This window comes from Ursus arctos, unplaced genomic scaffold (genome assembly GCF_023065955.2).
Source record: "Ursus arctos isolate Adak ecotype North America unplaced genomic scaffold, UrsArc2.0 scaffold_33, whole genome shotgun sequence".
NCBI lineage: Eukaryota > Metazoa > Chordata > Mammalia > Carnivora > Ursidae > Ursus > Ursus arctos.
Window position 1 is genome coordinate 14,815,860 of NW_026623019.1, and position 21,774 is coordinate 14,837,633.

The following is a 21,774-nucleotide window of genomic DNA, read 5'->3' on the forward strand; positions in this document are numbered from 1 at the left end:
ACAATATTAGTAATATTTTACAGGGTTTAAAATGTAGGTAGTACCTAAATACATGACAGTAATAATACTAATGGCATTCAGAGGGTTGGGGAAGGCTCACAGAGTTCAGTGTTCTAAGGTCTTAGCACTGACTGGAATGTGATAAGAGTACTAATTTATATTTGCTCTAATAATCCAAGGACACACGTTGAATCTCTAGGAGAATTACCAAAAGAATAATAAAGGATGTGTAACCAGCATGCCAATAGAAGAAAAATAAATTGGAATAATGCAAAATCGATTAATTCAAAGTAAGAAAGGAGGCAAAAAAGCAGAGTCATAGAGCAATTGGGAAAAATCAAATTGAAAACAACTAATAATGTGGGAAATTATAAATTAGTTTATGTTCTGTGCATGTGCTCATTATATAGAAGTAGCTGGGAAGCGTGATGGGCAGCAATGTCGGATTGACCTGAATTGAAAAATGTGCTGTTGCTAACTCATTAAACAGATTTTCCACAAGCAAGGAATAAAATTATAAATAGTTGATGATTCTTGCATGATTATGATGTGCTAAGCATTATGTTAGTATATCTCATTTTATCCTTTTGAGTTTATTAGTCCCATTTTACATATTTTTAAAGTGCATTTTAGGCAGGTTAACTACCAGCTCACATTGAAAATAGAGGATCTGGAACAGAAAATATTTTTTGTTTGTTTCTTGTTCTTGTTTTGTTTCATTTTACTCCAGATCTGATATACTTAGTCATCCTGAAACATATCAATTGTCTTAAAAAGAAAAATTAATATCCCATGCATTTTTTTAATGTCCCCATAAGGAGACATGGAGACATCTTAGCAAAGTGTGGATCAAGTTTTCAAAAAGAAAACAAAAATTATTACTTACTAATTTCAACAATTAGTCCAAATTGTTGATTACTGAACAAACTTATAGTAAGTATGTGCTAAGTATCAGGCATCATTCTAGGCCTTGATGATATAATATAAAACAACAGAGATGTGGTCCTTGCCTCATGGGGCAAATAATAATATTAATTATAAGTTAATTTACTTCCTCCATTAGATAATAGCAAAAGTAGACCAAAAAATAAATAAGCATAAATTATGATCTGTGCTATAAAGACCACAAAGAGATTCTCTGAAAAAGAATTATAAATGAGTGCTCTTTCAGGCGGTATGATGAGGGACGATTTTCTCTGAAAACATAACCTTTAAGCCAGCAGAGCTTTATAATTAGGGTAACTATATCATGTATTGCTCAGACTGGAACACTTTTGAGAATGAAAGGGGGCACTTCTAACAATTATTCTGGGTGTCAGTGCAAACCAGAATAGGTTTTTGCCCTCCTTCTAAGCCACGGTAACAGTATGGCTTATTCCTAAATGTAATGGAAAGACACTAAAATGTTTTAGCAAGGGGTTATTTATTGTATGACTTACGTTTTTTAAAGTTCTCTCTAGCTGCCAATTGGAAAATATACAGGTTAAGGGGCAAAAGTAGAGGCAGAGAGAGAAATTCTGAGAACATGGTACCCATATGGGTAGGCGAGGGACAGTAGCTTGAATTGAGAGGCAGGAATATAGAGAAAAGTAGCCAATTCAAGATAAATTTTCCAGTGTATCAGCAGCTAAGATGAAGTTATATGAAATCTTCCACTTGCATTCTAATTCATATTGTAATAAACGCAAGAAATTATCTTAAAGTGTGTCCGGTGATCTGGAAAGGTGCTTTTCAGGAGCACTAACAGAGATACAACAGAGAAATTGCTCACCTGGAGCAAAAACCATCAGGAAAAAAAAAAGCTCCATTAAGCAGCTCCCCTTTCTTCTCTCTCAACCCCAGTTTTGAGTTTTTTGTCTAATTCTTACAATTTGTAGGTTTGTATGCATTTTTATAAAGGTTAGTAGTGTTTTGTGCAGCAATATTTTCTCCAGTCTATTGTGTGTGTCACTTTGTTTGGGGGCCTTTTACCATTCAAATATTCATTTTTTAGTTTTTATATAGGAAAATACATCTAACTTCTTTATAGGAGCTGAGTTTACTAATTTGGAAAAGTTTGCCCCTATCCAAAACTTTATATAAATATACACAAAAATGTAATTTTATGATTTAAGGCTTTTACTTCTATATTTTATTTAAATCTCTAATCCATCTGAAGTGTACTCTTGTATGTGATATGAAATAGAAATCTGGCATTACCCATAATATTAAAATGCATCATATTTTCTAATCTGAACCTAAATTCTATTTTGATTTTTATATAAAGTTCTCATAGTCTTAAATCAATTTCTGTATGTTCTGATACTTATCTACTTTTGTGACAGTATATCTTATTTTTTATTGGAATGACTTTAGAGTACATTTTGGTAAGGGAAGACCCCTGCACTAATCTCCTTTATTTTCTACTTTGGTCTCCTTGAAGAAAAACTTTTTTTTTATCATACACACACATGCAGGAATATCTACTTCTTGTAAATAAATCAAACAGAATACATGGCATGAAACATTATAATCCTCATTCTCCTTCTAGTTCCTCCACTTACTCCCTATTAAAATGTTAGTGTATTTTCTAGTTTTTTGGCTAAGCATTTTTATACATTTAAATTCATTCTGGACTAACCTTATTTTTAAAAGTAATTTCATTAGCTATTCGCAGGCATTTATTCTTCTAAAGAACCCTTAAAATATTTCAGTCTGGTTCCGTAAAGTACAGCAGAGCTCATTTCTTCCTATTTAGTGTCTGAAACACACTGGCAGCCCAATACTTAGCTCCTTTGATGTTCTTTGAATCCGCCTGTTTTGGGAGAGCTTGTATGATTGCAACAAAAAGAGATCCACCCAATCTAGATTGCTTATATAAACGGAGATTTGTTATATTTAAGTCTTCAAGGATTGTGATAAAGAAAAAATGGAGGGGAATTTACCAAAATATAATAACAGGACAAGTACTAAACTGAGACAAAAGTTTCACTAATGATACAACTCTCAGATTGAACTAACTCATTAAACAAGCAGTTTAGAGCGCCAGGTACTGGATAGCAAACTGAAAATGACAGAGGCACTGTCCGTCCTTAAGATGCTCACTGCACTCATGATGAGCACCGGCTGATGTATGGAAGTGTTACACTGTATGTTAACAACTGGAATTTAAATAACAACTTTAAAAAAACAAGATACTCTCTGTATAATGGGGGAAATGGGACGCAGAAATAATGTGACTTGCATGGGGTCGCATAGGTAAATTAATTGCCAACTGAGACCTAGACTTCAATATTTTCCCTTTACATGTGCTTCCAAACCCCGATAACTCGACAAAGTTGCCGTCTTTATCTATTCTCTTTCTTGATTTTAGTCTCAGAAGAAAAGGTGCCCTTACCAAAGCTCACCCATGACCACTGATCTCATTTCTTCAGACTCTCTTTTTATATCTATAATTACCCATTTTGTTCAATCCCAAATTTATACAGAAGGGAAGAAATGTGTGTGTGTGTGTGTGTGTGTGTGTGTGTGTGTGTGTGTGTGTAAAAAGAGAGGGAGGGAGAGAGAGAGAGAGAGAAAACTTGATCTACCACCTTTTCAAACTAATGGTCCACCCCTCCCACCCACCAAATGACTTGAAAGGATAATCCAGACACTACCCTGCATCCATCCATGTCTTAATAGCTCTTCACTCCTCAGTCCTGAAGGTTTCCTGAGAATCACTAATAACTTCCTAATCGACCAACCTGATGGCCCTTGAGTTCTCTGCCTATCTGACGTTGTTGGTCATTCCTTCTTTCTTGAAACTCTTCTCTACTTTGACTTCTCTGATCCAATATCTACGTAGTCCACCATTGCCCATCCACCCTCTTCTTCACTGGTTTATCCCTCCATCCTACCCATTAAAAAGGGATATCTGGTTTCTTCTCATATTATCTTGTTTCTCCTTAATATTTCTGAGTGTCTTGAACATCTTTATTTTCACCTCCTAACAGTTTCCAAATCTCCAGTTCTACATACCCAACCGTCTGTTAGACATTGTCACCAGTACACACCAAAACTGAAAATTAATCTCAACATTTTCCCCTATTTATTCAAGAACCTGCTCTTCCTTCCTTACTTATTTCTATTAATGGTATATTTATTCTATCCTCTTCCTACTCATGAAGATTTGTTTGACTTCTCCCTCACTTTAACCAACACACTGCCCACCAGCACCACCATGTAATCATGAACTAGACTTTGTAGCTTTTGGCTGTCAAAATATATCCAACCTTTCCTCTTTGTTTTGTTGTTTTGTTTTTTTTTTTTTTTCATTTTCTCTGGTGCCATTTTAATTCAGGCCCACATTATCTATGACCTGAAATATTTATTACAAAACCATTTCTTAGACTCCATGATGGACCTGAATCAGGCATTAGATAATTATTAAATAAATTTTTCACAGTATCCTTTTATCCTCGAAGTCAAAATTCAGTGTTGTTTTTTTTAGTGGCATTTAGCAAATAACTAGCTTCAGTCCTAGAGTGTGTGGACATGCCATACTGTGCCGTGGACAAGAGTTCAAATGCCCCTTTATTCATCTGCAAGAGTATTTTGAGCATCTACTGTTTGCCAGGTGGGATGCCTGATTCTGGGGATTCAGCACTGAAAAAAATAAAATCAGGAAAGTTCTTGTACTTATGGAACTTACGTTTTAGAGGCTGTATCTGGGTTTGAATCATGGATCCAGCATTTTTAGATTTGTGATCTTAGGCAAGTTCCTTGACCTTTCTAAGCCTGTGTTTCTTTATCTTTAAAAAAAATAAAAAAAGAAAGAGAGAAAAAGGCAGGGGTTAGGGGAGTGAGCTATAATACACACCATGTAGGCTTTTTTAGGAAATAGAAATCAGATAAGCTGATAGGTCACATGGTTCATCCAATAAATGTTAGCTTTTCTTTTTTTTTTTTCCTAATCTATTTATTTTGTCATTTTCCTAAGGCTTACCTTACCTCTTATCCCACATATTGGGGTTCATTTTGTTTCGGCCCACACACACTCTTTCCAATTTATTACATAAAGCACCAGCTATGCATTTTTAGCATATTTTCTCATTTTTCATTCTGAAAAGTTGTTGAAATTGCACCCATACTTAAAAATGAAGCAGAACTTAAAAGTACTAAAAGATTATGAAGACTCTCCATCTGACAATATAACTGAGAATAGTAATAAATATGAAAATAATTAGGTTTTGGTTTCTTTTATAATTATGTAACCAAACCCAAACATCATTTTTTTCTTCCTCAAATTAGGAGAGTTTTTTTTAAAAAAAGAAAAGAAAATCTCTTCTCTGTCCCTCTTTCCTACCCTCCGCCCCCAGCCCTGACCCCACCCCCCATGCATTAAAAACTAAGAAAGAAGAGATCTTATTCGGGTCTTTGCTATATTTCTGGCTCACATCCAGTGGACAAAAAAGTGGAAAGCATCCATTCAACCAATAATTATCAAGTACCTATAAAGTACCAAGAGCTCTTCCAAACTCTAGGGAAGTCCTGGCCCGTGCTCTCCTGGAGCTTCCATTCTCAGTTAGGAAGCCGTGCTCCTCTGCAGCTGCTGGGGCTATAGTAATTGCCTCCATGTGAATACACTTACACTTGCAGAAGATATTGGAGCTAATCTAGACAATTCTCAGCCTACTGGAGAAATCCGTATAGTAGAGCATCTTTACCAAAGCTTTTCATTCAATCTCTCTTGGATGCCTCCAGCAACAGGAAGCTCAGTACTTCACCATTTCCATTTTTAATAGTTTTAAATATTTAAAGTTCTTTTTTTTTCTCATTTTCTCAATATTTAAGGTAGGTTATATATCTCTCTCAACTTTCACAGCCACATAGCCCCCCTAAACACCCAGTCATCTAGTCATTCCAAATGTAATATTATTATCAATATTGCCAATGTGCCTGCAAGATTCATAGTTCTTTAAAACAGTCTCTATAGACTGGCCAGCTCAGCATACAGTGAACCATTACTTCCTATTTGGGTTCAAGCACTTTAGGATTGAAATAATCCTAAATGCTGTGTTCACCCTACCTGGTTGGCTCATAATAAACCCTTGCCTTTGTCAGGATATTTCTTGTCATTATTACTCTGTGGCCTTCTAGCTAAATCTGAGGGGTGGTGATATGTCCAAAAATCAGGTTAGCAGGAACATATGTGACATTATATCAGTTCTTGAGGTTAAGTACAGTGCTATGTGACCCACTGATTTTCATCTAAAATTATCAATAGAACATTGTTCAGACCTAGGGACAAAAGCAGAGTTTCAAGATTACAGGAAACCAAATCGTTCTGTAATCATTCGAGTAAAGTGACCAACCCTGCACTTCATGTGAACAAGGACATTTTATCAATATATTATTATTATGCCAATCAAAATATGGATAGTTGATGGCAGATAGGTTACGAAAACATCAGATCATTCATTAAGTATTTTATGACTTCTTGGAAAATGCTGATTTCTTTAACTTAAGTCCTGAATATTTATTTTACACAAATGGGTTCCATTCAGTTGACATAATTTGCAACTTATTAGGAAAGCTCAAGAACTCAGTTTTTTATTTTTAGGAAGATCCAGAATGTCCCAGATTGCCACAATATAACCAATGATCAACATTTATTCCACTCTAAAAAAGAAATACTTGTATACCACTATATATAATATAATGTTTTTTAAGCGATATAATTTAAGTGTTTATTTCTAATAATTTTTTTCAGAAGTTTTCGGAAGGGATTAAAAACTATGTGATACAGTTCTAGGCAAAAGTATGTATTGTTGAACCGACAAAGCAAAGAACATATAAAAATGTGTAGGAGGGGGGAAAGGCATTTATTATATATGTGTTGACTATCTTTTTTAAGAATTATAGATATTGCAGCAGTAAAAGAAATGAATTCAATAAATGTTCAGAAATTTAAGACTAGAAGAAGGAGTTAAAATTCTTGAATTTTGAAATTTCTCTTTAATCAGAAATAGAAATCTAAAATAATCACAACAATAATAATTATAGTGTTTACAAAGGTTTTAAAGAACTTTCAACATTCCTGTGTCTCTGCTTGAAGCACATAAAATTAAAATGATGTAGTCAAAATTTGTTTCTTGACTATTTTATATTCAGTAATTTTTAATGAAGCAACTAAATTAGGCATAACTTAGTGCAGCTTTAATGTAGTTATGATGAATATATTTTACTTGATTAAAAATGATAAAACCAGGGAGCCTTAAATATTATCTTAAAAGATTAACTACTGTGTCAATTACAAATCTAGGGGAAAGGTATTTATAAAGGAATAACTATTCTGAACTGTAACTTCCTTTTGTTCATTTCATTTAATTAAAGACTCAATCAACTTTCACTCTTAATACTAAAATTTTCCTAAATTACTCATTGGCTTGCAAATGGAAGGGCATATAGCAGGGCTAAGTCAATTTAGCAGTAGAGAAGATTCAGCAAGTAATCCATTTTTTATTCAAACAGGGGGGAACAAACTACTTGGCAGTGTAGAGTGCAGTAATTAAATAATCGCCAATTCTGCATTGCACTTTGTGTTACATGACATAATATGAATAAATACTAGTAAAAAATCAAATTATTTGCGCAGGTGAATGATGATGAGGCCTGCTCTGCCAACAGGTACACTAATGACTAGGAGCCTCAATGTCTTAAGACTTGAGTAGAAGAAACAAATTTTCCCCCTTTTAGAGGGCCAATTAACCTACAGTGGTGGATGTCCAGGGAGTAGATGTGATCACTATATGTTTACTGTGTCCACTGAGAGGGGAAAACTTGCAAAGGAACAGTTTTGATATATGCTTTGAATTTTTATCAAAATACAAAGAAATGGTCATAGATGACAGTTTTCGCCTAAGGAATACGATGTAGTTACGTTTAATTGCCAGTCTCCAATAAATAGATAAATGTCTTCTCATAGCAAGTGGGCTTAAAATTCCTCCCTCCTAGAGCCCCGCACCTTTATCAAATAAACAGCACCACACAATCATACCTCTGGCTTCATCCATTTCCCTGGCATCACTGAAGTAGCCACAGTCAGCTGGGGCTGTTATCCTTGAATAGGGTAGCCCAATGCCAGGAGATTTCCAAATGCTAATAAAAATTGCCTTGACAAAAGAAAGTAGTAAAAAAAAAATTTAATAATTTTTAAAAACTGAAGAGATCTTAGTGTGTCGTGTTTTCTGTTTTTAAGATTCAGGGCGGGAAGCATCTGAAAGACGATTTTAAAGCAAGCGGATGGCACTTGCATGGGACTGCATTTTGGTTGTGCTCAAAGTGATGGAAGTTGATTTGCATCCTTCTGCCACTAAAACTGAAGCGTCCTGTTCATGGAAACCCTCACAGGAGATTCGGAGTTTACCGAAAGAGGACTTAGCGGAGCGCTGCCAGAAATTCAAAACTAACTATGGGGCAGGCAGTCGCTGCGAGAGAGGGACGGAACGTGGGACCCGGGGAGCCCCACGTCTCTCGCCTCTAAAAGGACTGGTCAGTGCCTTCTCCCTCCTCCTAGAGTCGGAAGTGAATGTCACCTGCCGATCTGCCCCACTCTCTGGGTCGTTCCGTCTTCTTTGCCCTGTGCGGACAGTCTCTGGTGACCAGCTTCAGCTCCAGCTGGCTTCGGGCTCCAGTGTCCCTAACCCCCGCCTCTCTCCGGGAATCGCGTCCCCTCCCCCGTGGTCCCGGCCCCTCCAAGAGCTGCCGGGCGCTGATAGGCCGCGGCGCTGACAGGAGGCGGGGCCTGGAAGTCCCGGCCAAACCCGCCCTCGCGTATAAGCCCCTTCTCGGCTCTCTCTCTCCATCTCTCTCCTCTCTTTCTCTCTCGCTCCCTTCCTCCCTGTAACTGAACAGTGAAAATTCACTGGATCCGCTAACAGGCACAGATGTCATGTGAAAACGCACATGCTCTGCCATCCACACCGCCTTTCTTCCTTTTCTGTTTCCTTTTTTTCCCCCCCTTGCTCCTTCTCCTTCTTCTTTGTAACTAACAAAACCACCACCAACTCCTCCTCCTGCTGCTGCTGCCCTTCCTCCTCCTCCTCAGTCCAAGTGATCACAAAAGAAATCTTCTGAGCCGGAGGCGGTGGCATTTTTAAAAAGCAAGCACATTAGAGAGAAAGAAAAAAGAAAAACAAAAGCAAAACAAAAACCCAGGCACCAGCCAGACAGCACATTTTTTTCACCCTTCCTGAAAACAAACAACCAAACAACCATCAAAACAGTCATCACCACCATCATCAAAACTGTTAACATAGCGGCGGCGGCGGCAAACGTCACCCTCCGGCCACGGCGTCCGCCTAAAGGGATGGTTTTCTCGGCGGAGCAGCTCTTTGCCGACCACCTTCTTCACTCGTGCTGAGCAGGATTTTTGGGCTCTCCGGGGTTCGGGCTGGGAGCAGCTTCATGACTACGCGGAGCGGGAGAGCGGCCACACCATGCGAGGTAAGCGAGCCCGCGGACACCGAGGCTCCCCGGGTCCGGCCAACTCCAGCCAGATGGGGAGATGGGGGAGGGGAGCGCACCCCGCAGAAGGGGAAGAAGGTTCTCGGGGCGCGGGTCTGGAGTTCGCGTTCGCAGGTGGGCTACAAATGGCCTGGGCGTAGAAAGTTGTGGGAAGGTGTTGCTGCCTCTCGGGAGTTCTGGAGGGACGCAGGAGGGCGCTTTTTGGAGAGAGGAGCGACGCTAGTTCCTTCCTCCCAGTCCATGAGTTGCACTGAACCATTTTTGCTTGTCACTCTCGGGTGCGGAAGCGGACGCCGGATGGAGGGAGAGCCTGAGAGGGCTGCCTCCCGACAGAAGCGGCTGGAGGCACCCCGCGCGCAGTGGTGGCCTGCCGGGGTTGAGTGCGCTGGGCGCACGGGCAGGCGGCGGGGCGCGAGCGCGCGGGCACACACACTCCAGGTTACTAGGCCCACCAGCGTCCCGGCCCGCTAATACGTCCCTTCGTGGGAGTAGTAGGCAGAGGGGCGGTGTCGAGGGACTGGACTCGGATTCTGGGATCGTGGGTCCCCTGCGCCGGCGCTACGCCCTGGCCAGGTCCGCGTGCTGGAGCCCGCGCGGTCCAGGGACGAGCGCCGCCCGCCCCGAAAAAGTTGCGCGGAGAAAGTTCCAGAGGCTAGGAGAGCCCGCACTACCCATGACAGAGAAGGCTCTTTTGTCAAAGGGCCGCTGCGGGAGGCGTGCTGGGTGAGCCCTTGAGCCAAGACCCCCAGCGGAGACAGCGGTGGCAGGTCCCTGGGGCAAGCTGGCAGCTGTGGGGCGGCGCGCCGAGGACTGGGGAGAGATACCTCCCCTGGTTACCCTATGGGCTGCCCCAGTGGATGGCCTGACCGGCTTTAGGGAGTCACTGTCCGTCTCTACCCCTGCAGTGCTGGGACCTTCAGGTTTCCTGCGCGGGGTGTTCGGACCCGCTCTCTCCCCCACTTTCTGCTTGGTCACAACTTCACTCTTTTCTTGGAGAGCGGGCCGGGTGCCAGCGTGCCATGGGGATATCTGCAAGTCTCTGGGCACTTGCCTCACCCCCTTTTTCTTCCTGGCCACTCTACGGTTCTTTGTGGGGCTCTTCTCTACCCTTCGCACGCCCTCCTGGTCCTGGAAACAGAAAGTTGTAGATGGCCAACCCCGGGCCTCCCTACATCCTGGACCCGGGCGACAGGTGGACTAGGAAGGTAGAACTTGGGAAGGTGGGGCTGCAAACTCTCACCGCCTTCCACGGGCCGTGTACACCTCCCACTCACTCCCCTAACACTTACCTCTCCAGAAGGGCCCCGAGGGGGCAGCGGGCATGCTCTCCTGCTCCGCACACAGTGAACCTCCGGAGCGTGGACGCTAGGGCAGTGACTGGGTTAGCTGGGGCTCTGGGACGTGGCAGGAAAGGGAGGGAGGAGGAGGAACAGAGAGGTTGTCCAGGGAAGTGGGTGGGAGGGAGATAGCTGAAGATCAAGGACAGGGACATCCTGGTGGGATGATTGATTGACCCGTGCCCTGGGAGTGGGAGCTCCCGTGCATGCGAACTCGTTGCAGTTGAATGTCCCAGTTGGCGGTTTGGTCACATGCTCCAGTGTCCACATTCTTTCAGAAAACTGTACTTGGGTAATTGGCGAGTATAGAACCTGTAAGTGATGCAAAGATGCCCCCGTCTTTGTTTTTCTTTTTCTGCCCCATCTCACGACCACCCGCTCTCCTTTCAGTTTCCCCTGCTCTGGTTTGGGGCTGCCAGTTCGCCCTTCCCTTACTTCTCCCCTTCCAACATTCCTTGGTTGGCTGGGTTATGTTCTGAAGGTTCCAAACCACGGGTCACCTCCGCTGCGAGCCGGCACTAGGACGGGCGGCGTAAAAGCTGCTCACTCTCCCCTTAAATTGAAGAAAACCGAGCAGTGTGGGGCAGGAGCGGGTTGAAGCTTGATCGCGCTGCTCCTGAAGGAGCCTTATGCCGAGGCAGTCCGGGTTCGCCACCGAGCTCGCTTCGGGGACTCTAGAAGCCTGAGGGGTTGAAAGCCAGGTGCTCGCCTAGTGCTCACCTTTAGAAACCAGTCGAAAACCCACACCCGCTTTCCAGAAGGCGTCACTCTAGCTAGGCTGCACAGAAGAGTTTATAAGTCCTAACTAAAAGCACCTCTCCGGGGACCTGGGGGCTCTCACTGCAGAAAAAGCAAGCTTACAAGGTGGCAGAGTCCTTTTCTCTACCTCCCAGGCTTTCCTTTCCTGACCCCTTACTGTCTCTCCTCTAGGGTCCCTACGCATTTCCTACAGGCTATGCCCACCGGCTTCATCAGGGGTTGTTCCTTAAGGATAGGTGGACAAAAGGTCCGGGCTACTCAGAGTCTTGTGGGAGTCAGGGGTTGAACTTGAGTGTGAACTTGAGAAGTGAGAGCGGAAACGAATCAGCTTTCTCTTGTGCCTGGGCTACTAATCCGCCTACATCGGGGGGAGGGGACGGTTTTTGAACTCTGCTTTACAGTGTATCCACTCCATTTCCCCCACACACACCCACCAACACACACACTCGCACGCACACACTCCCCATCCCCAGGTGGTCCCTGTCAGTGCCTTGGCCTCGGCTTCACGGTTTGCAGTTGGCGACTATCCTGAGTCAGGGCGCTTTGTGCGACATAACTTGGTCCGGGATTAAGTGGACGCCCTCAGGACCGATCCAGCTAACCCACCCTCCACCTCCTCCAGCCCTCGGCAGGTCTACAATAGTTAAGAGACTTTATCCCGAGGGAAGCTCTGGGGTGAGAAAGGGGTTAAGAGGCTCTGATCTTTGAGGTCATTGTCGTGCCCACTGCTGAACGGATTGGTCCGGAGCTCGGTGGCTTACTCTGGGTTGGTCTGGGGCGAAGGAGGTTGTCTTTGGTGGTGCACAAAGCGTTTCACCCTTTGTCTGCTAGAGGGTACCACACGAGTTCTAGTGATGCTACTTCGCAGATTGCATTTTTGAAAAGAATAACTTCTGAATACGGAAGGGAAGACTTTTAATTGGGTCCGTCCATAGGTGAGAAATGAGTGAGCCCAGGTGCGGGTTTCAAGACTCTTTCCTGAGAGGCCTGTCAGCTGTTTATTACACAGGCGCACGGAAATGGTCGGATTTTTCAGCCCTGCCTCCGCAGAAAACCCTGCTTCCCAAAACAGGGGCACAGATGTCGTCGCAATCAATAGGTGATTGTGGCTCCTACGGATTAGAAATCTGGTTTTATGCTTGCTGTAAACAAGGATGGGGCTTGGCTTTTCTGAAGCCCAGTTTTCATCTATTATTTTCAGGTAGTTAATTTTTATTAACTGCTAACTTTAGAAAAGCAGCAGCTTGCTCTCAAGGGTATGGTAGCCCTTTGGAAGTCTGGAGGTCTGATGTCCTGCTGGCCAGGCCTTTACATTTCCTAAACGAATTCTCTATCTTAATTTCTTCCACAAATCCCAATTAAATATTTCTAACCAGAATTCCTATCTTAATTTCTTCCACAAACCCCAATTAAATATTTCTAACCAAGATCCCACCTTCCACAATTAAAAAAAACAAAACAAAAAACATTGCTTGAAGGACATCTCTGTCAATAGTCCATTAATAATTGTTCATTAAGTAATACAGTAAGCTGTCTTACTGGATTCCAAGAAAAGTGAACATTTAAACAGTTTAAAGAAAAATTCGAAAGCTCTGTTTCAAGTATTGTTGGAAAAAAATATTAAGCCAGAAAAATAAAATATTTTCTTGGGTGGTTACATCCTGGGACTCTCTCCTCCCCCACATCCCCATCATCCTGAGTGAATTTACAGCAAGTATTATGACACAGAAGTGTTTGACATCTTCAGCCTTTGGGATATGCATTAGTAGCACCAAGGCCTTTTACTTTTCTAGATGTTCAGATAATCAGGAACTGGGAAACCAGGATGGAAATATAAAGGGAGAAATTCTGAACAGCAGGCCTCATAAACATGAGAGATACAAGATTAAAACTCCTTTGTTAGAATTCATTTAAAACTTAGAAGTCCTGAATTTTGCTTTTGCTATACTGTTTAGGAAACCCTTGAAAGATCGTTTCTTGTATCATTATTAAAGTGGTTTATGTGAATCTTTGCTTTAATGTAAATAACATGTTTATTTGATACTCTTCATCAAATATGAATGCTAACATTTACTTATTTTGGTAACGATTTGTTAAATACTAAACTATTAGCAGCCTTAAAAGTGATTATTCTGGTGTGAATGTAATTCAAATACACTTTATTTCAAATTTTAATGTTACAGAATCATGAAACCTAATTTTACCTCAACAAGGACTTTACAGCACCAAGAAAATATTAAGTTTTAGGGTTGGTCTTCATGAAAATGACATTGGAACTGTGTCATAATACCTATTTTTTCCCTAAAAGTAGCATATATAGAATTGGCACCAGGATTTTAACGTGATTCAAGTTTTTCTAGGTAAAAAAGACAAATAAAACTTTTTTTTTTCAGCTGTTAGATCACATTTTACAAACTTATATCCACCTTTTAGAAATGTAATGTGGCCATTGTAGTTTTTATACTTTTTAGTACAGTAGTCCTAAAAAATAGAAGTGTGAATCACAACACATTAACTAGGTTTTTTTCACTGCAATGAATAATATACCTCTAATTTGAAGGACATATTATAGCATTCAATTAATACAGACTTTAAAATTATTCTAGTAAATTATGAAGTTAAAAAAATTCTGCATAGGTCTGCAGGTGTTCTGCAAATTTGTAAATAAAGTGAGGTTCTAAATTGTGAACAATAACGTCATTGTTACTGTACATTGGTGAAATCTAAGCCTCACAGATAATTATATGAGGAAATAGAATTAATTCCAAAGTTAAAACAATCAAATTCTGGCCAGATTGTAACAAATCAAAGGTGATGAGCATGTATGTTATTAATGTAGCAGTTATTACTGATTGAGGTGACTTAGAAGACACATATTTTTTTCTTATCATTCTATTATTGAGAAAAGAATTTCTTAAGACTAAATCATTTCTGTATTTATTATATAAAGGCATTGAAAGTTTTAAATTACATTGCTGTTAATTTAACGTAATTGACATTAGTGAAACATTTTATTGCAGTGTTAAAATATACAGAAAAGTAAATATAAGGAGTGGACATTGTGCTCAATAATTAATATTTACTCTCAGTGTAGTTTTACTCTTCCACCCATTCTTATCTAAGGGATAGAAATTAAGTAGACAAATGAAATAAGTCTTTTGTAATGTAATGAATAATGACCTTTGATAAAATGAACGCTCTACACATAAAGTATTATTCCTGTAATTTTGTAATCATCTTCCAATTACAGCTTCTTGCAAATATTTATCTTACTTTGAATAGACTCTCTGACTTCACAGAATCCCTAGCAGATAATAGCAGTCTTTGGAGGCGTCTGTTGATACACACTGATACACAATATGTATATGTATGTGCCTATAACCACCCACTCAGACAAGAAGAATGAATATTTGAGAGAGAAAATCATTCTTATCTTTGCTTTCACAATCCAGACTTCCAAATTCAAACATATTTAGAGAAACAGACGCAACTTTCCAGAGCATTCAAAAGGAAGAAATGAATACATGTGGTACTTGAGTCGCATAAAAAGAAACTGTTAATAGCATCTATTTATAAATAATCTACACAAAACTCCATTATACTACCTAATGATAATTAGAGAGAAAAGGAATCAAAGAATTCAGGACTGCCAAATAAATAAAATATTCCCTCTCAAATTAAGCTACAAATTCATAGATTAACAAGGCTTATGCCATGAATTGAAGGATGCCTCCTTTGTAGCACAAGACAAAGGGAGCATAGAGGAATAAATATTGATTGAACTAATCATCTGATGAATAGAAATGAGATTTACCAGTGCACCAATATAATAGGCTATGTTAACTAGTTCTTTCATAGCGCATATGCTGCCCTTTCAACCCCTGACCCCATCCATTCAATTCTTAATGAGGGAAACCACAGGTGTTATAACGGCATTTATAGTGAATCAAGCTAAATATAATAACCATGTGGTTAACTAATGGCATTGAGGGGGTGGATTCTTATGAAAAGAAATAGTGTGATCATAGTGTCACAGAATTATTATGCATTGCAAGCCACTTAGAATTCTGGCTTGCTCTGTTCACCTTTAAAATATATCTCTGAGGCCATCAGTATCTCAAGTCCTAGGTTTGTTTTCCCCTTAATAAGTGCAATTCTAGTCATGCTTATCCGAGGAGTCAAAATGATATTCAATAAATACATTTTACCTGCATTGCTTAATACTTTTCATAGTAAGCATTGAAAACATTTAAAAATAACACTTAGAAGGTATACTATTTTATACTTAACATGACATTCATTTTTCTTGGTTAGTGTTTATTTCTTAAATATTGGAAACAGACTACAACTTTGTAATAATTATTATATGAAAAGTTTTGTTTTAAAATTAAATTGGGATGTCCTTGGCTTAGGTAGGTTCTTACAAAGGCCAAAATGAACATGTCACCTTTTTCCAAAACATGAGGCTAAAAACTTGTCCAGAAACATGCCCTTATTAAAGAGCAAAGGTAATTGTTTTGACTTAAGCATGTTCACCTCTGCATCATGAATATTTTATTAACCGGCTGGATATGCTGACCTTTGCTAAAAAGAGTATTTGTTGATGTCACTTTTGTGTATGATTAGTTATCATATCATGTGGTCCTGGGTTATATTTCCCTAATTCAGAGGAATTATAGATGTCAGCAAAGAAAGGGAAAATTAGTCTGATTATTTACTGAATTATGTTTTTTGTTACTAGTTATCACTTTGTACTCATGTGAGCCTGATATCCTGGTACCGTAGGGTATTTAAGAGATTTGGGTTGCTTAAAGAAAACCGTTACGTAGATTTTATCTCACAGTAAAGCTTTTTTCCCAGTGAATACTACAAGTCAGTTTAAATTATATTTTTAACAATTTTCTTATGACTATTCAGTAAAGCACCCTTCTTTAAAGACTGTTACATTCATTACCTGAATTTCATTAGAATTATGTTGTGATCATGTGCCAACAGCAGATATACAATATTTTAATATTTAGTCAGAAGTACAAAAGGTATTCTCTGAATTTGGACTCAAAATCATCGATAAAAAGGAAAGAGCAAAAGCTTTTTTAAAAGGCCTTGGCATTTATAGTCCTTACTTGGCATGGAATAAGTAAGTATTACTGGCCACAAAAAAAATTATCAAAGATTTTATTTTAATCTTCTAACTTTTTTAACTATCACTTTCAAATACAAATTTCTTTCCTTATTTGGAACCAACTAAGTTTGATTCTCCCCCATTCTAAAAACTTTGTCAAACTCATGGATCAACTCATTTCTCGGTGTGCAAAGTAAGATGTACTCTTAAGTATGAGAATAAGATTTTTAGTTTCAGTTTTCAATTTTAATTTTAAAAAGGATAGGCTCTAAGATTTCATGTTTTACAGACATATATGTTTATGTACACACAAATAGAAATGTCTGTGACTGGCATTTATTTATTCAGGATTTATTGAGCATCTACTCAAAGCAGTGCACAGAACTGAGCCTTAAGAATGCCCAAGTTGGTAAACAAGTGGTGAGTCAAAGCTGTGGTCAAAGCAAGAGCAGAACAGAATGCAGTGGGGACATAATCAGAATAGCCTTCCCAGGGGAAGGGATATTTGTGGTGGGTCCCTAAAGATGAGCAGAAGTCCAAACTTGGCTAATTTGCTCATCATAAATGAAATTTATTAAATCACCATTTGGTGTATTCCCCAGTTGTCTTTGGTACTATGTGAAATTTAGTTTATCAAAGTAGAACTCCTGAAAAGAGCATAGCCCATGTAGAACAAGTAGTAGTGTTGTTTTCGTATAAAATAGTAAAATGATTTTCAAGTGATAATTTGAAGAAACCTCTAAGGTAATTCTAAACTACAAAAAGAAAATTTTAAATTACAAAAAGAAAAGAAATTACAGAAAGAAAATTTTAAATTACAAAAAGAAACCTCTAGGGCACCTGGGTGTCCCAGGACATGATCTGGGGTCTGGGATCAAGCCCGGAGCCCCGCATTGGGCTTCCTGCTCAGCGGGGAGTCTGCCTCTCCTTCTGCTCCTTTCCTCCCACCCCTGCTTGTGCTCTCTTTCAAAAAAATAAAATCTTCAAAAAAAAAGAAAAGAAAAGAAACCTCTAAGGTAATTTTAAATTACAAAAAGAAAATGTCTCCTTACACTGAAGGAGACAAATATTTTTGCAAGAGTATAGCTTGTAAAAAAAAAAAAAAAAAAAAAAAGCACCAGAGGAAAGAAAAAAATAAAAAAACAGGGGAAAACACCTTACAGGGTCCTGATACATTTGTTTTTATAAGAGAAATTCTTATTTTTGTAAAATAAGAAAATGGCTGATACACACTGAGTGTCATTTTTTTTTTTTTTTTTTAACATTTAAGGTTATACCAGAAAGTAGCTATATCTGCTCCAGAAAGTACCTTAGGTTGCTGGATATCACAGAGAATAAAATCTACTGAAGTAATAGGGTGCGTCAGGAGTATCTGAGGGCCATAGTGATATTCCTCAAATTCTTCCATTCCAAGAACTTGGATATAAGATTGAACTCTGAAAATTAAATGACAAAATCAACACATAATGGTCTTGCTGACTTTTGAGCTTTTCTTTCTCAAGATGGAAAATTCCTGACCTCCTAGATGGTAAGAAAAACGTGAGCATATGAAACAACAATTGGCTGTGCCCCGCCCAGCACTATCTGTAGGTAAATCCCTGATGGGACTGAGACAGGTACCCACAGCAGTTCATCATCAGGCTCTTCATTTTGAAGTGATAATTTGGCATTCTGGTCTTACACATTAGCTCTTGTGAGCTTACTTCACTTGAATTCTCGTACAAAGATCTAATCTACTCTGAAACACTGGTGAGATCACATTTCTCAGCTTACAAAGCTGAAAACCAGACCCTGGGTTGGGGAGAATTCACAAAGTGAATTTCACTATTTGAAACTTCCAAGCAGCCAAATTGCCACTTTGGGTCACAGCCCTCCGCATTCCCGTGAACCTCACCTTCAAATGCCTCCATGGTTAGCAAGGCAGAGTCATAAATTCTCAGTCTTGAATATTTCTTAAAATGCTGATTATTAATTGGAATTTATTAGACTAAGGAATGGCGCTCTTCTGTTGTCACACATCCTGGTAATAAAATGGCTGTTGTACTTGATCTGTTTATTTCTTGGGCCTCGAATTCAAGAAGTGGCTTAATGACCCCATTTCTTGGAGCCTTTCTACAAAGGTGAGAGAGAAGTTGGAAGAGAGGGCACACAAAGACCCCTCTGACGTTTAGAAGCTTTGATTGAAGAGTTATTTAATAAGGCAGGTTTTTCTGGACACCCCCTCCCTCACCTCTTTACCGCACTGTCAAGGCGCTGATATCCTGTAGGACAATGGACACATAGATCCACTCATGTTACGCGTGGGCCAGTGTGCTTTTCTGGCTGGTGAATATAGACTGAATCTTTGCGGAGAACAGTGGTTTTGCTTGAAGTGGCATATGTAACATGAGTCTCGATTTTCACTCTGGCTGTTATGGAAATATGCCTAGTACTTCGTAAACATTAAACCACTATTTTGATCTTTCCATTAAAAAGACTATTTAAAGACCGTCTTGTTAAATAGGATCAGAATGTGTTGTTGCCTGTAATTAATTCTGAGACTAGGAAACTCAGACAGTAGTACTATTTTTATTTGCCTAAATAGTGTAATGAAAATAATTGTAACTAGTTATTTATTGAGCTACATTTAAAATATGTTTAATTTCACCTGCCTAAGGCATGGGTCATAAAAGTACTTCATAGGCGTTTCATAACACTGCATTAGCATGAATTAGACCCCTATTCTAAATTTACCAAGTAAAAATTTCAGTTTATCCCTTGAGCTGCAATGAACATGCAAGTCATATTTTACCATCCAGCAGCTGGTGGCTTCCAGATCCCAGAATCAAACAATAACATATAAGTTGAAACAACTTAGACATGTTGAGTTGCTAATGAATAATTGGCTATCATTATTATTGTCAGGTCAAATAATAGAATTACTACACAGAACATTTCCTATTAACTTGTACATAAGTTGTGCCTGGCACATAGCAAAGGAATTAAACACTTTTTCTTAAAAAAAAAAAAAAAAAGAAGAAGAAGAAGGAGAAGAAACCTTGTTCCAAATTTCCACAGTTATTGAATATGAGCAAATGCCACACAGTCTGCTTAAATAGAGGAACATTTGTTCAGGAAAAACACATCGTATCATTAAGGTGCAGTGCTTCTTGGCAGTAATCTGTCTTTTTACAAAATACTTTAGATAAATTCATTTTGAAATTTTTAGGATCCTAACCTATTTGTCAGTTTGCTCTAAAATTAAGTTTAGAACAGACAGTCTATTTTTTTTTTTCTTTTAAATGCTCACTGCCTTTCAAAAGGCTTAATTCTAAGCACTTCCACCCTTGCACATATATTTTCATTCTTGAGATTAGGGGGGAAAAAAAAAGTTTACCAAAAGAACAAAGGAAAGGAGTCTTTCCAAAGACAGCTCAGAAATATCAATGATAAGCATGCTAATAAGGTAGCATTAACACCTTTCCAGTTGTGTTTTTGTTTTGTTTTGTTTACTAATATTACTGAAGGTCAGTGCTGGCTGCCATCCATGTCAGAGTTAGTTAGAACCTATCTGATTTGTTGTAGAAAGTGGTCTTTTGTCATGAAATAAATTGATTCTGAATTTCTTTCCATTGCAATTTCATTAATGACTTTTGAAAGGTTACCTAACGTGGTTGACGTGAGTGTTGATTCAGGTCAAACAAAGACTTTCTTTTATCATAGTACAGTGACCAAAAAGTAAAAGAAAACACATGACAAAGTTGTAGCTGACCCCTAACAGTGGATTGTTGCTTAAATGTGATTCAACAAATCTTGATTACGGAGTACCTAACAATATAAAATAGGGGATGCCCTCTAAGAGAACAGCCTCAAGAAAAGTGGTTTTTCTAATAAAATGCCTTAAGAGTTTCTTAGATAATTTTTGTTTCATTTCAATTTCTCAGATCTCCAGTGTTGATTACATCTTTTTTTCCTAAAGGAGAAAAATAGATGACTTGTCCATAATTATTTGTTAAAGAGGTTGAGACTAGAATTTGACTTCAGTTGAGGGCTTCTGACTGTGAGTCCAGTTCTATTTTCGTTACTCTGTGTTTTCTTTCTTAGGCTGTACTATTATTTATTTATTTATTTATTTTTTTTTTTGCCACGGCTGCACCCATAGCAGACATCAATTACACAGCCGACTAATCAATTACGGAATTATACTCGCTAGGTGCAGCCGTACCTCCCCTGCTGTTTGACCAGCATTGGTCTCCGAGACAAAGCTTTTTACCAAAACTCTCATGAGTGTTTTGGCCATATAAAGAATAGCTAATAGTAAAGCAAAATTGTTTTTTTACTCAATCACAAGATCCCCTTGGGCAAACAGTCCATCTCCACTGTTTTTACTCCTAAAATAAGGATGATGACATTTACCAATCTCAGGAAAAATTAAAATAAGTATTATGGACATTATCTACAGATTCTGAATAGAAACTATCCAGTAAAAATCATAACAAATTCAAAATATATAGAGTAAAATTTTCTCAAAGATTCTAAAACTTAATTTCATAAGCCCAAATATCTTCTTCTACGGAGATCTCAAATTTTGAGTAAAATTGTGTATTTATAGACTTTGCCTCCACTAAGATCCTAATCTTATCTGCATCTACTTCAAAGAAGGAAACATTTTACGGGAGGTAATGATAAAGACTGTTGATTGTCAAGGATGAAATTCCTCTTCATTCAGTAACCAACATGCACTTACGCTACAGTTTATAATGTCAGTCTACTCATTTGTCCCTCAGCTTGTCAGTTTTCTGTCACGATATTAATGTTTGTCAAGAGTAGGGTTACCTATCTTTGCCCATAAGTATTTCAAGCAAAGGAATGGGTTGAATAGCCAAGCATACCACCATTGACCCACCTGAGTTTAATTACTTTTGTGATTGACAGGGATTGAAAGTCTAGTCAACACATCATTTGTCTCAGAGACCTACCATCATCCTGTCCAATAATATGTCTTGTACAGGCATAAAATATCTTCTTAAGGAAAGAACCTTGACAACCTAAGAAGGAGCCATGTCAAAGTGTGCCCAGACCTATAAA

At 39.0% G+C, this 21,774-nt stretch overlaps 1 protein-coding gene and 1 long non-coding RNA gene across 2 annotated transcripts in view; one reads left to right on the forward strand and one right to left on the reverse strand.

The window, feature by feature from the left end:
* The window catches only part of LOC113269849 (uncharacterized), a 31,528-nt gene extending 20,649 nt beyond the window's left edge, over positions 1 to 10,879 (reverse strand). Inside the window, exons 1-3 of the long non-coding RNA XR_003321603.4 lie at positions 10,779 to 10,879; positions 8,021 to 8,135; positions 4,673 to 4,772 (exon numbers count right to left, since the gene is read on the reverse strand). This is a non-coding gene — a long non-coding RNA (uncharacterized LOC113269849). The remainder of the gene's footprint in view (positions 1 to 4,672; positions 4,773 to 8,020; positions 8,136 to 10,778) is intronic.
* The window catches only part of RORB (RAR related orphan receptor B), a 191,198-nt gene continuing 178,266 nt past the window's right edge, over positions 8,843 to 21,774 (forward strand). Inside the window, exon 1 of the mRNA XM_026518832.4 lies at positions 8,843 to 9,468. Within this exon, the coding sequence (XP_026374617.1) occupies positions 9,462 to 9,468 (7 nt within the window). The 5' untranslated portion in view covers positions 8,843 to 9,461. The remainder of the gene's footprint in view (positions 9,469 to 21,774) is intronic.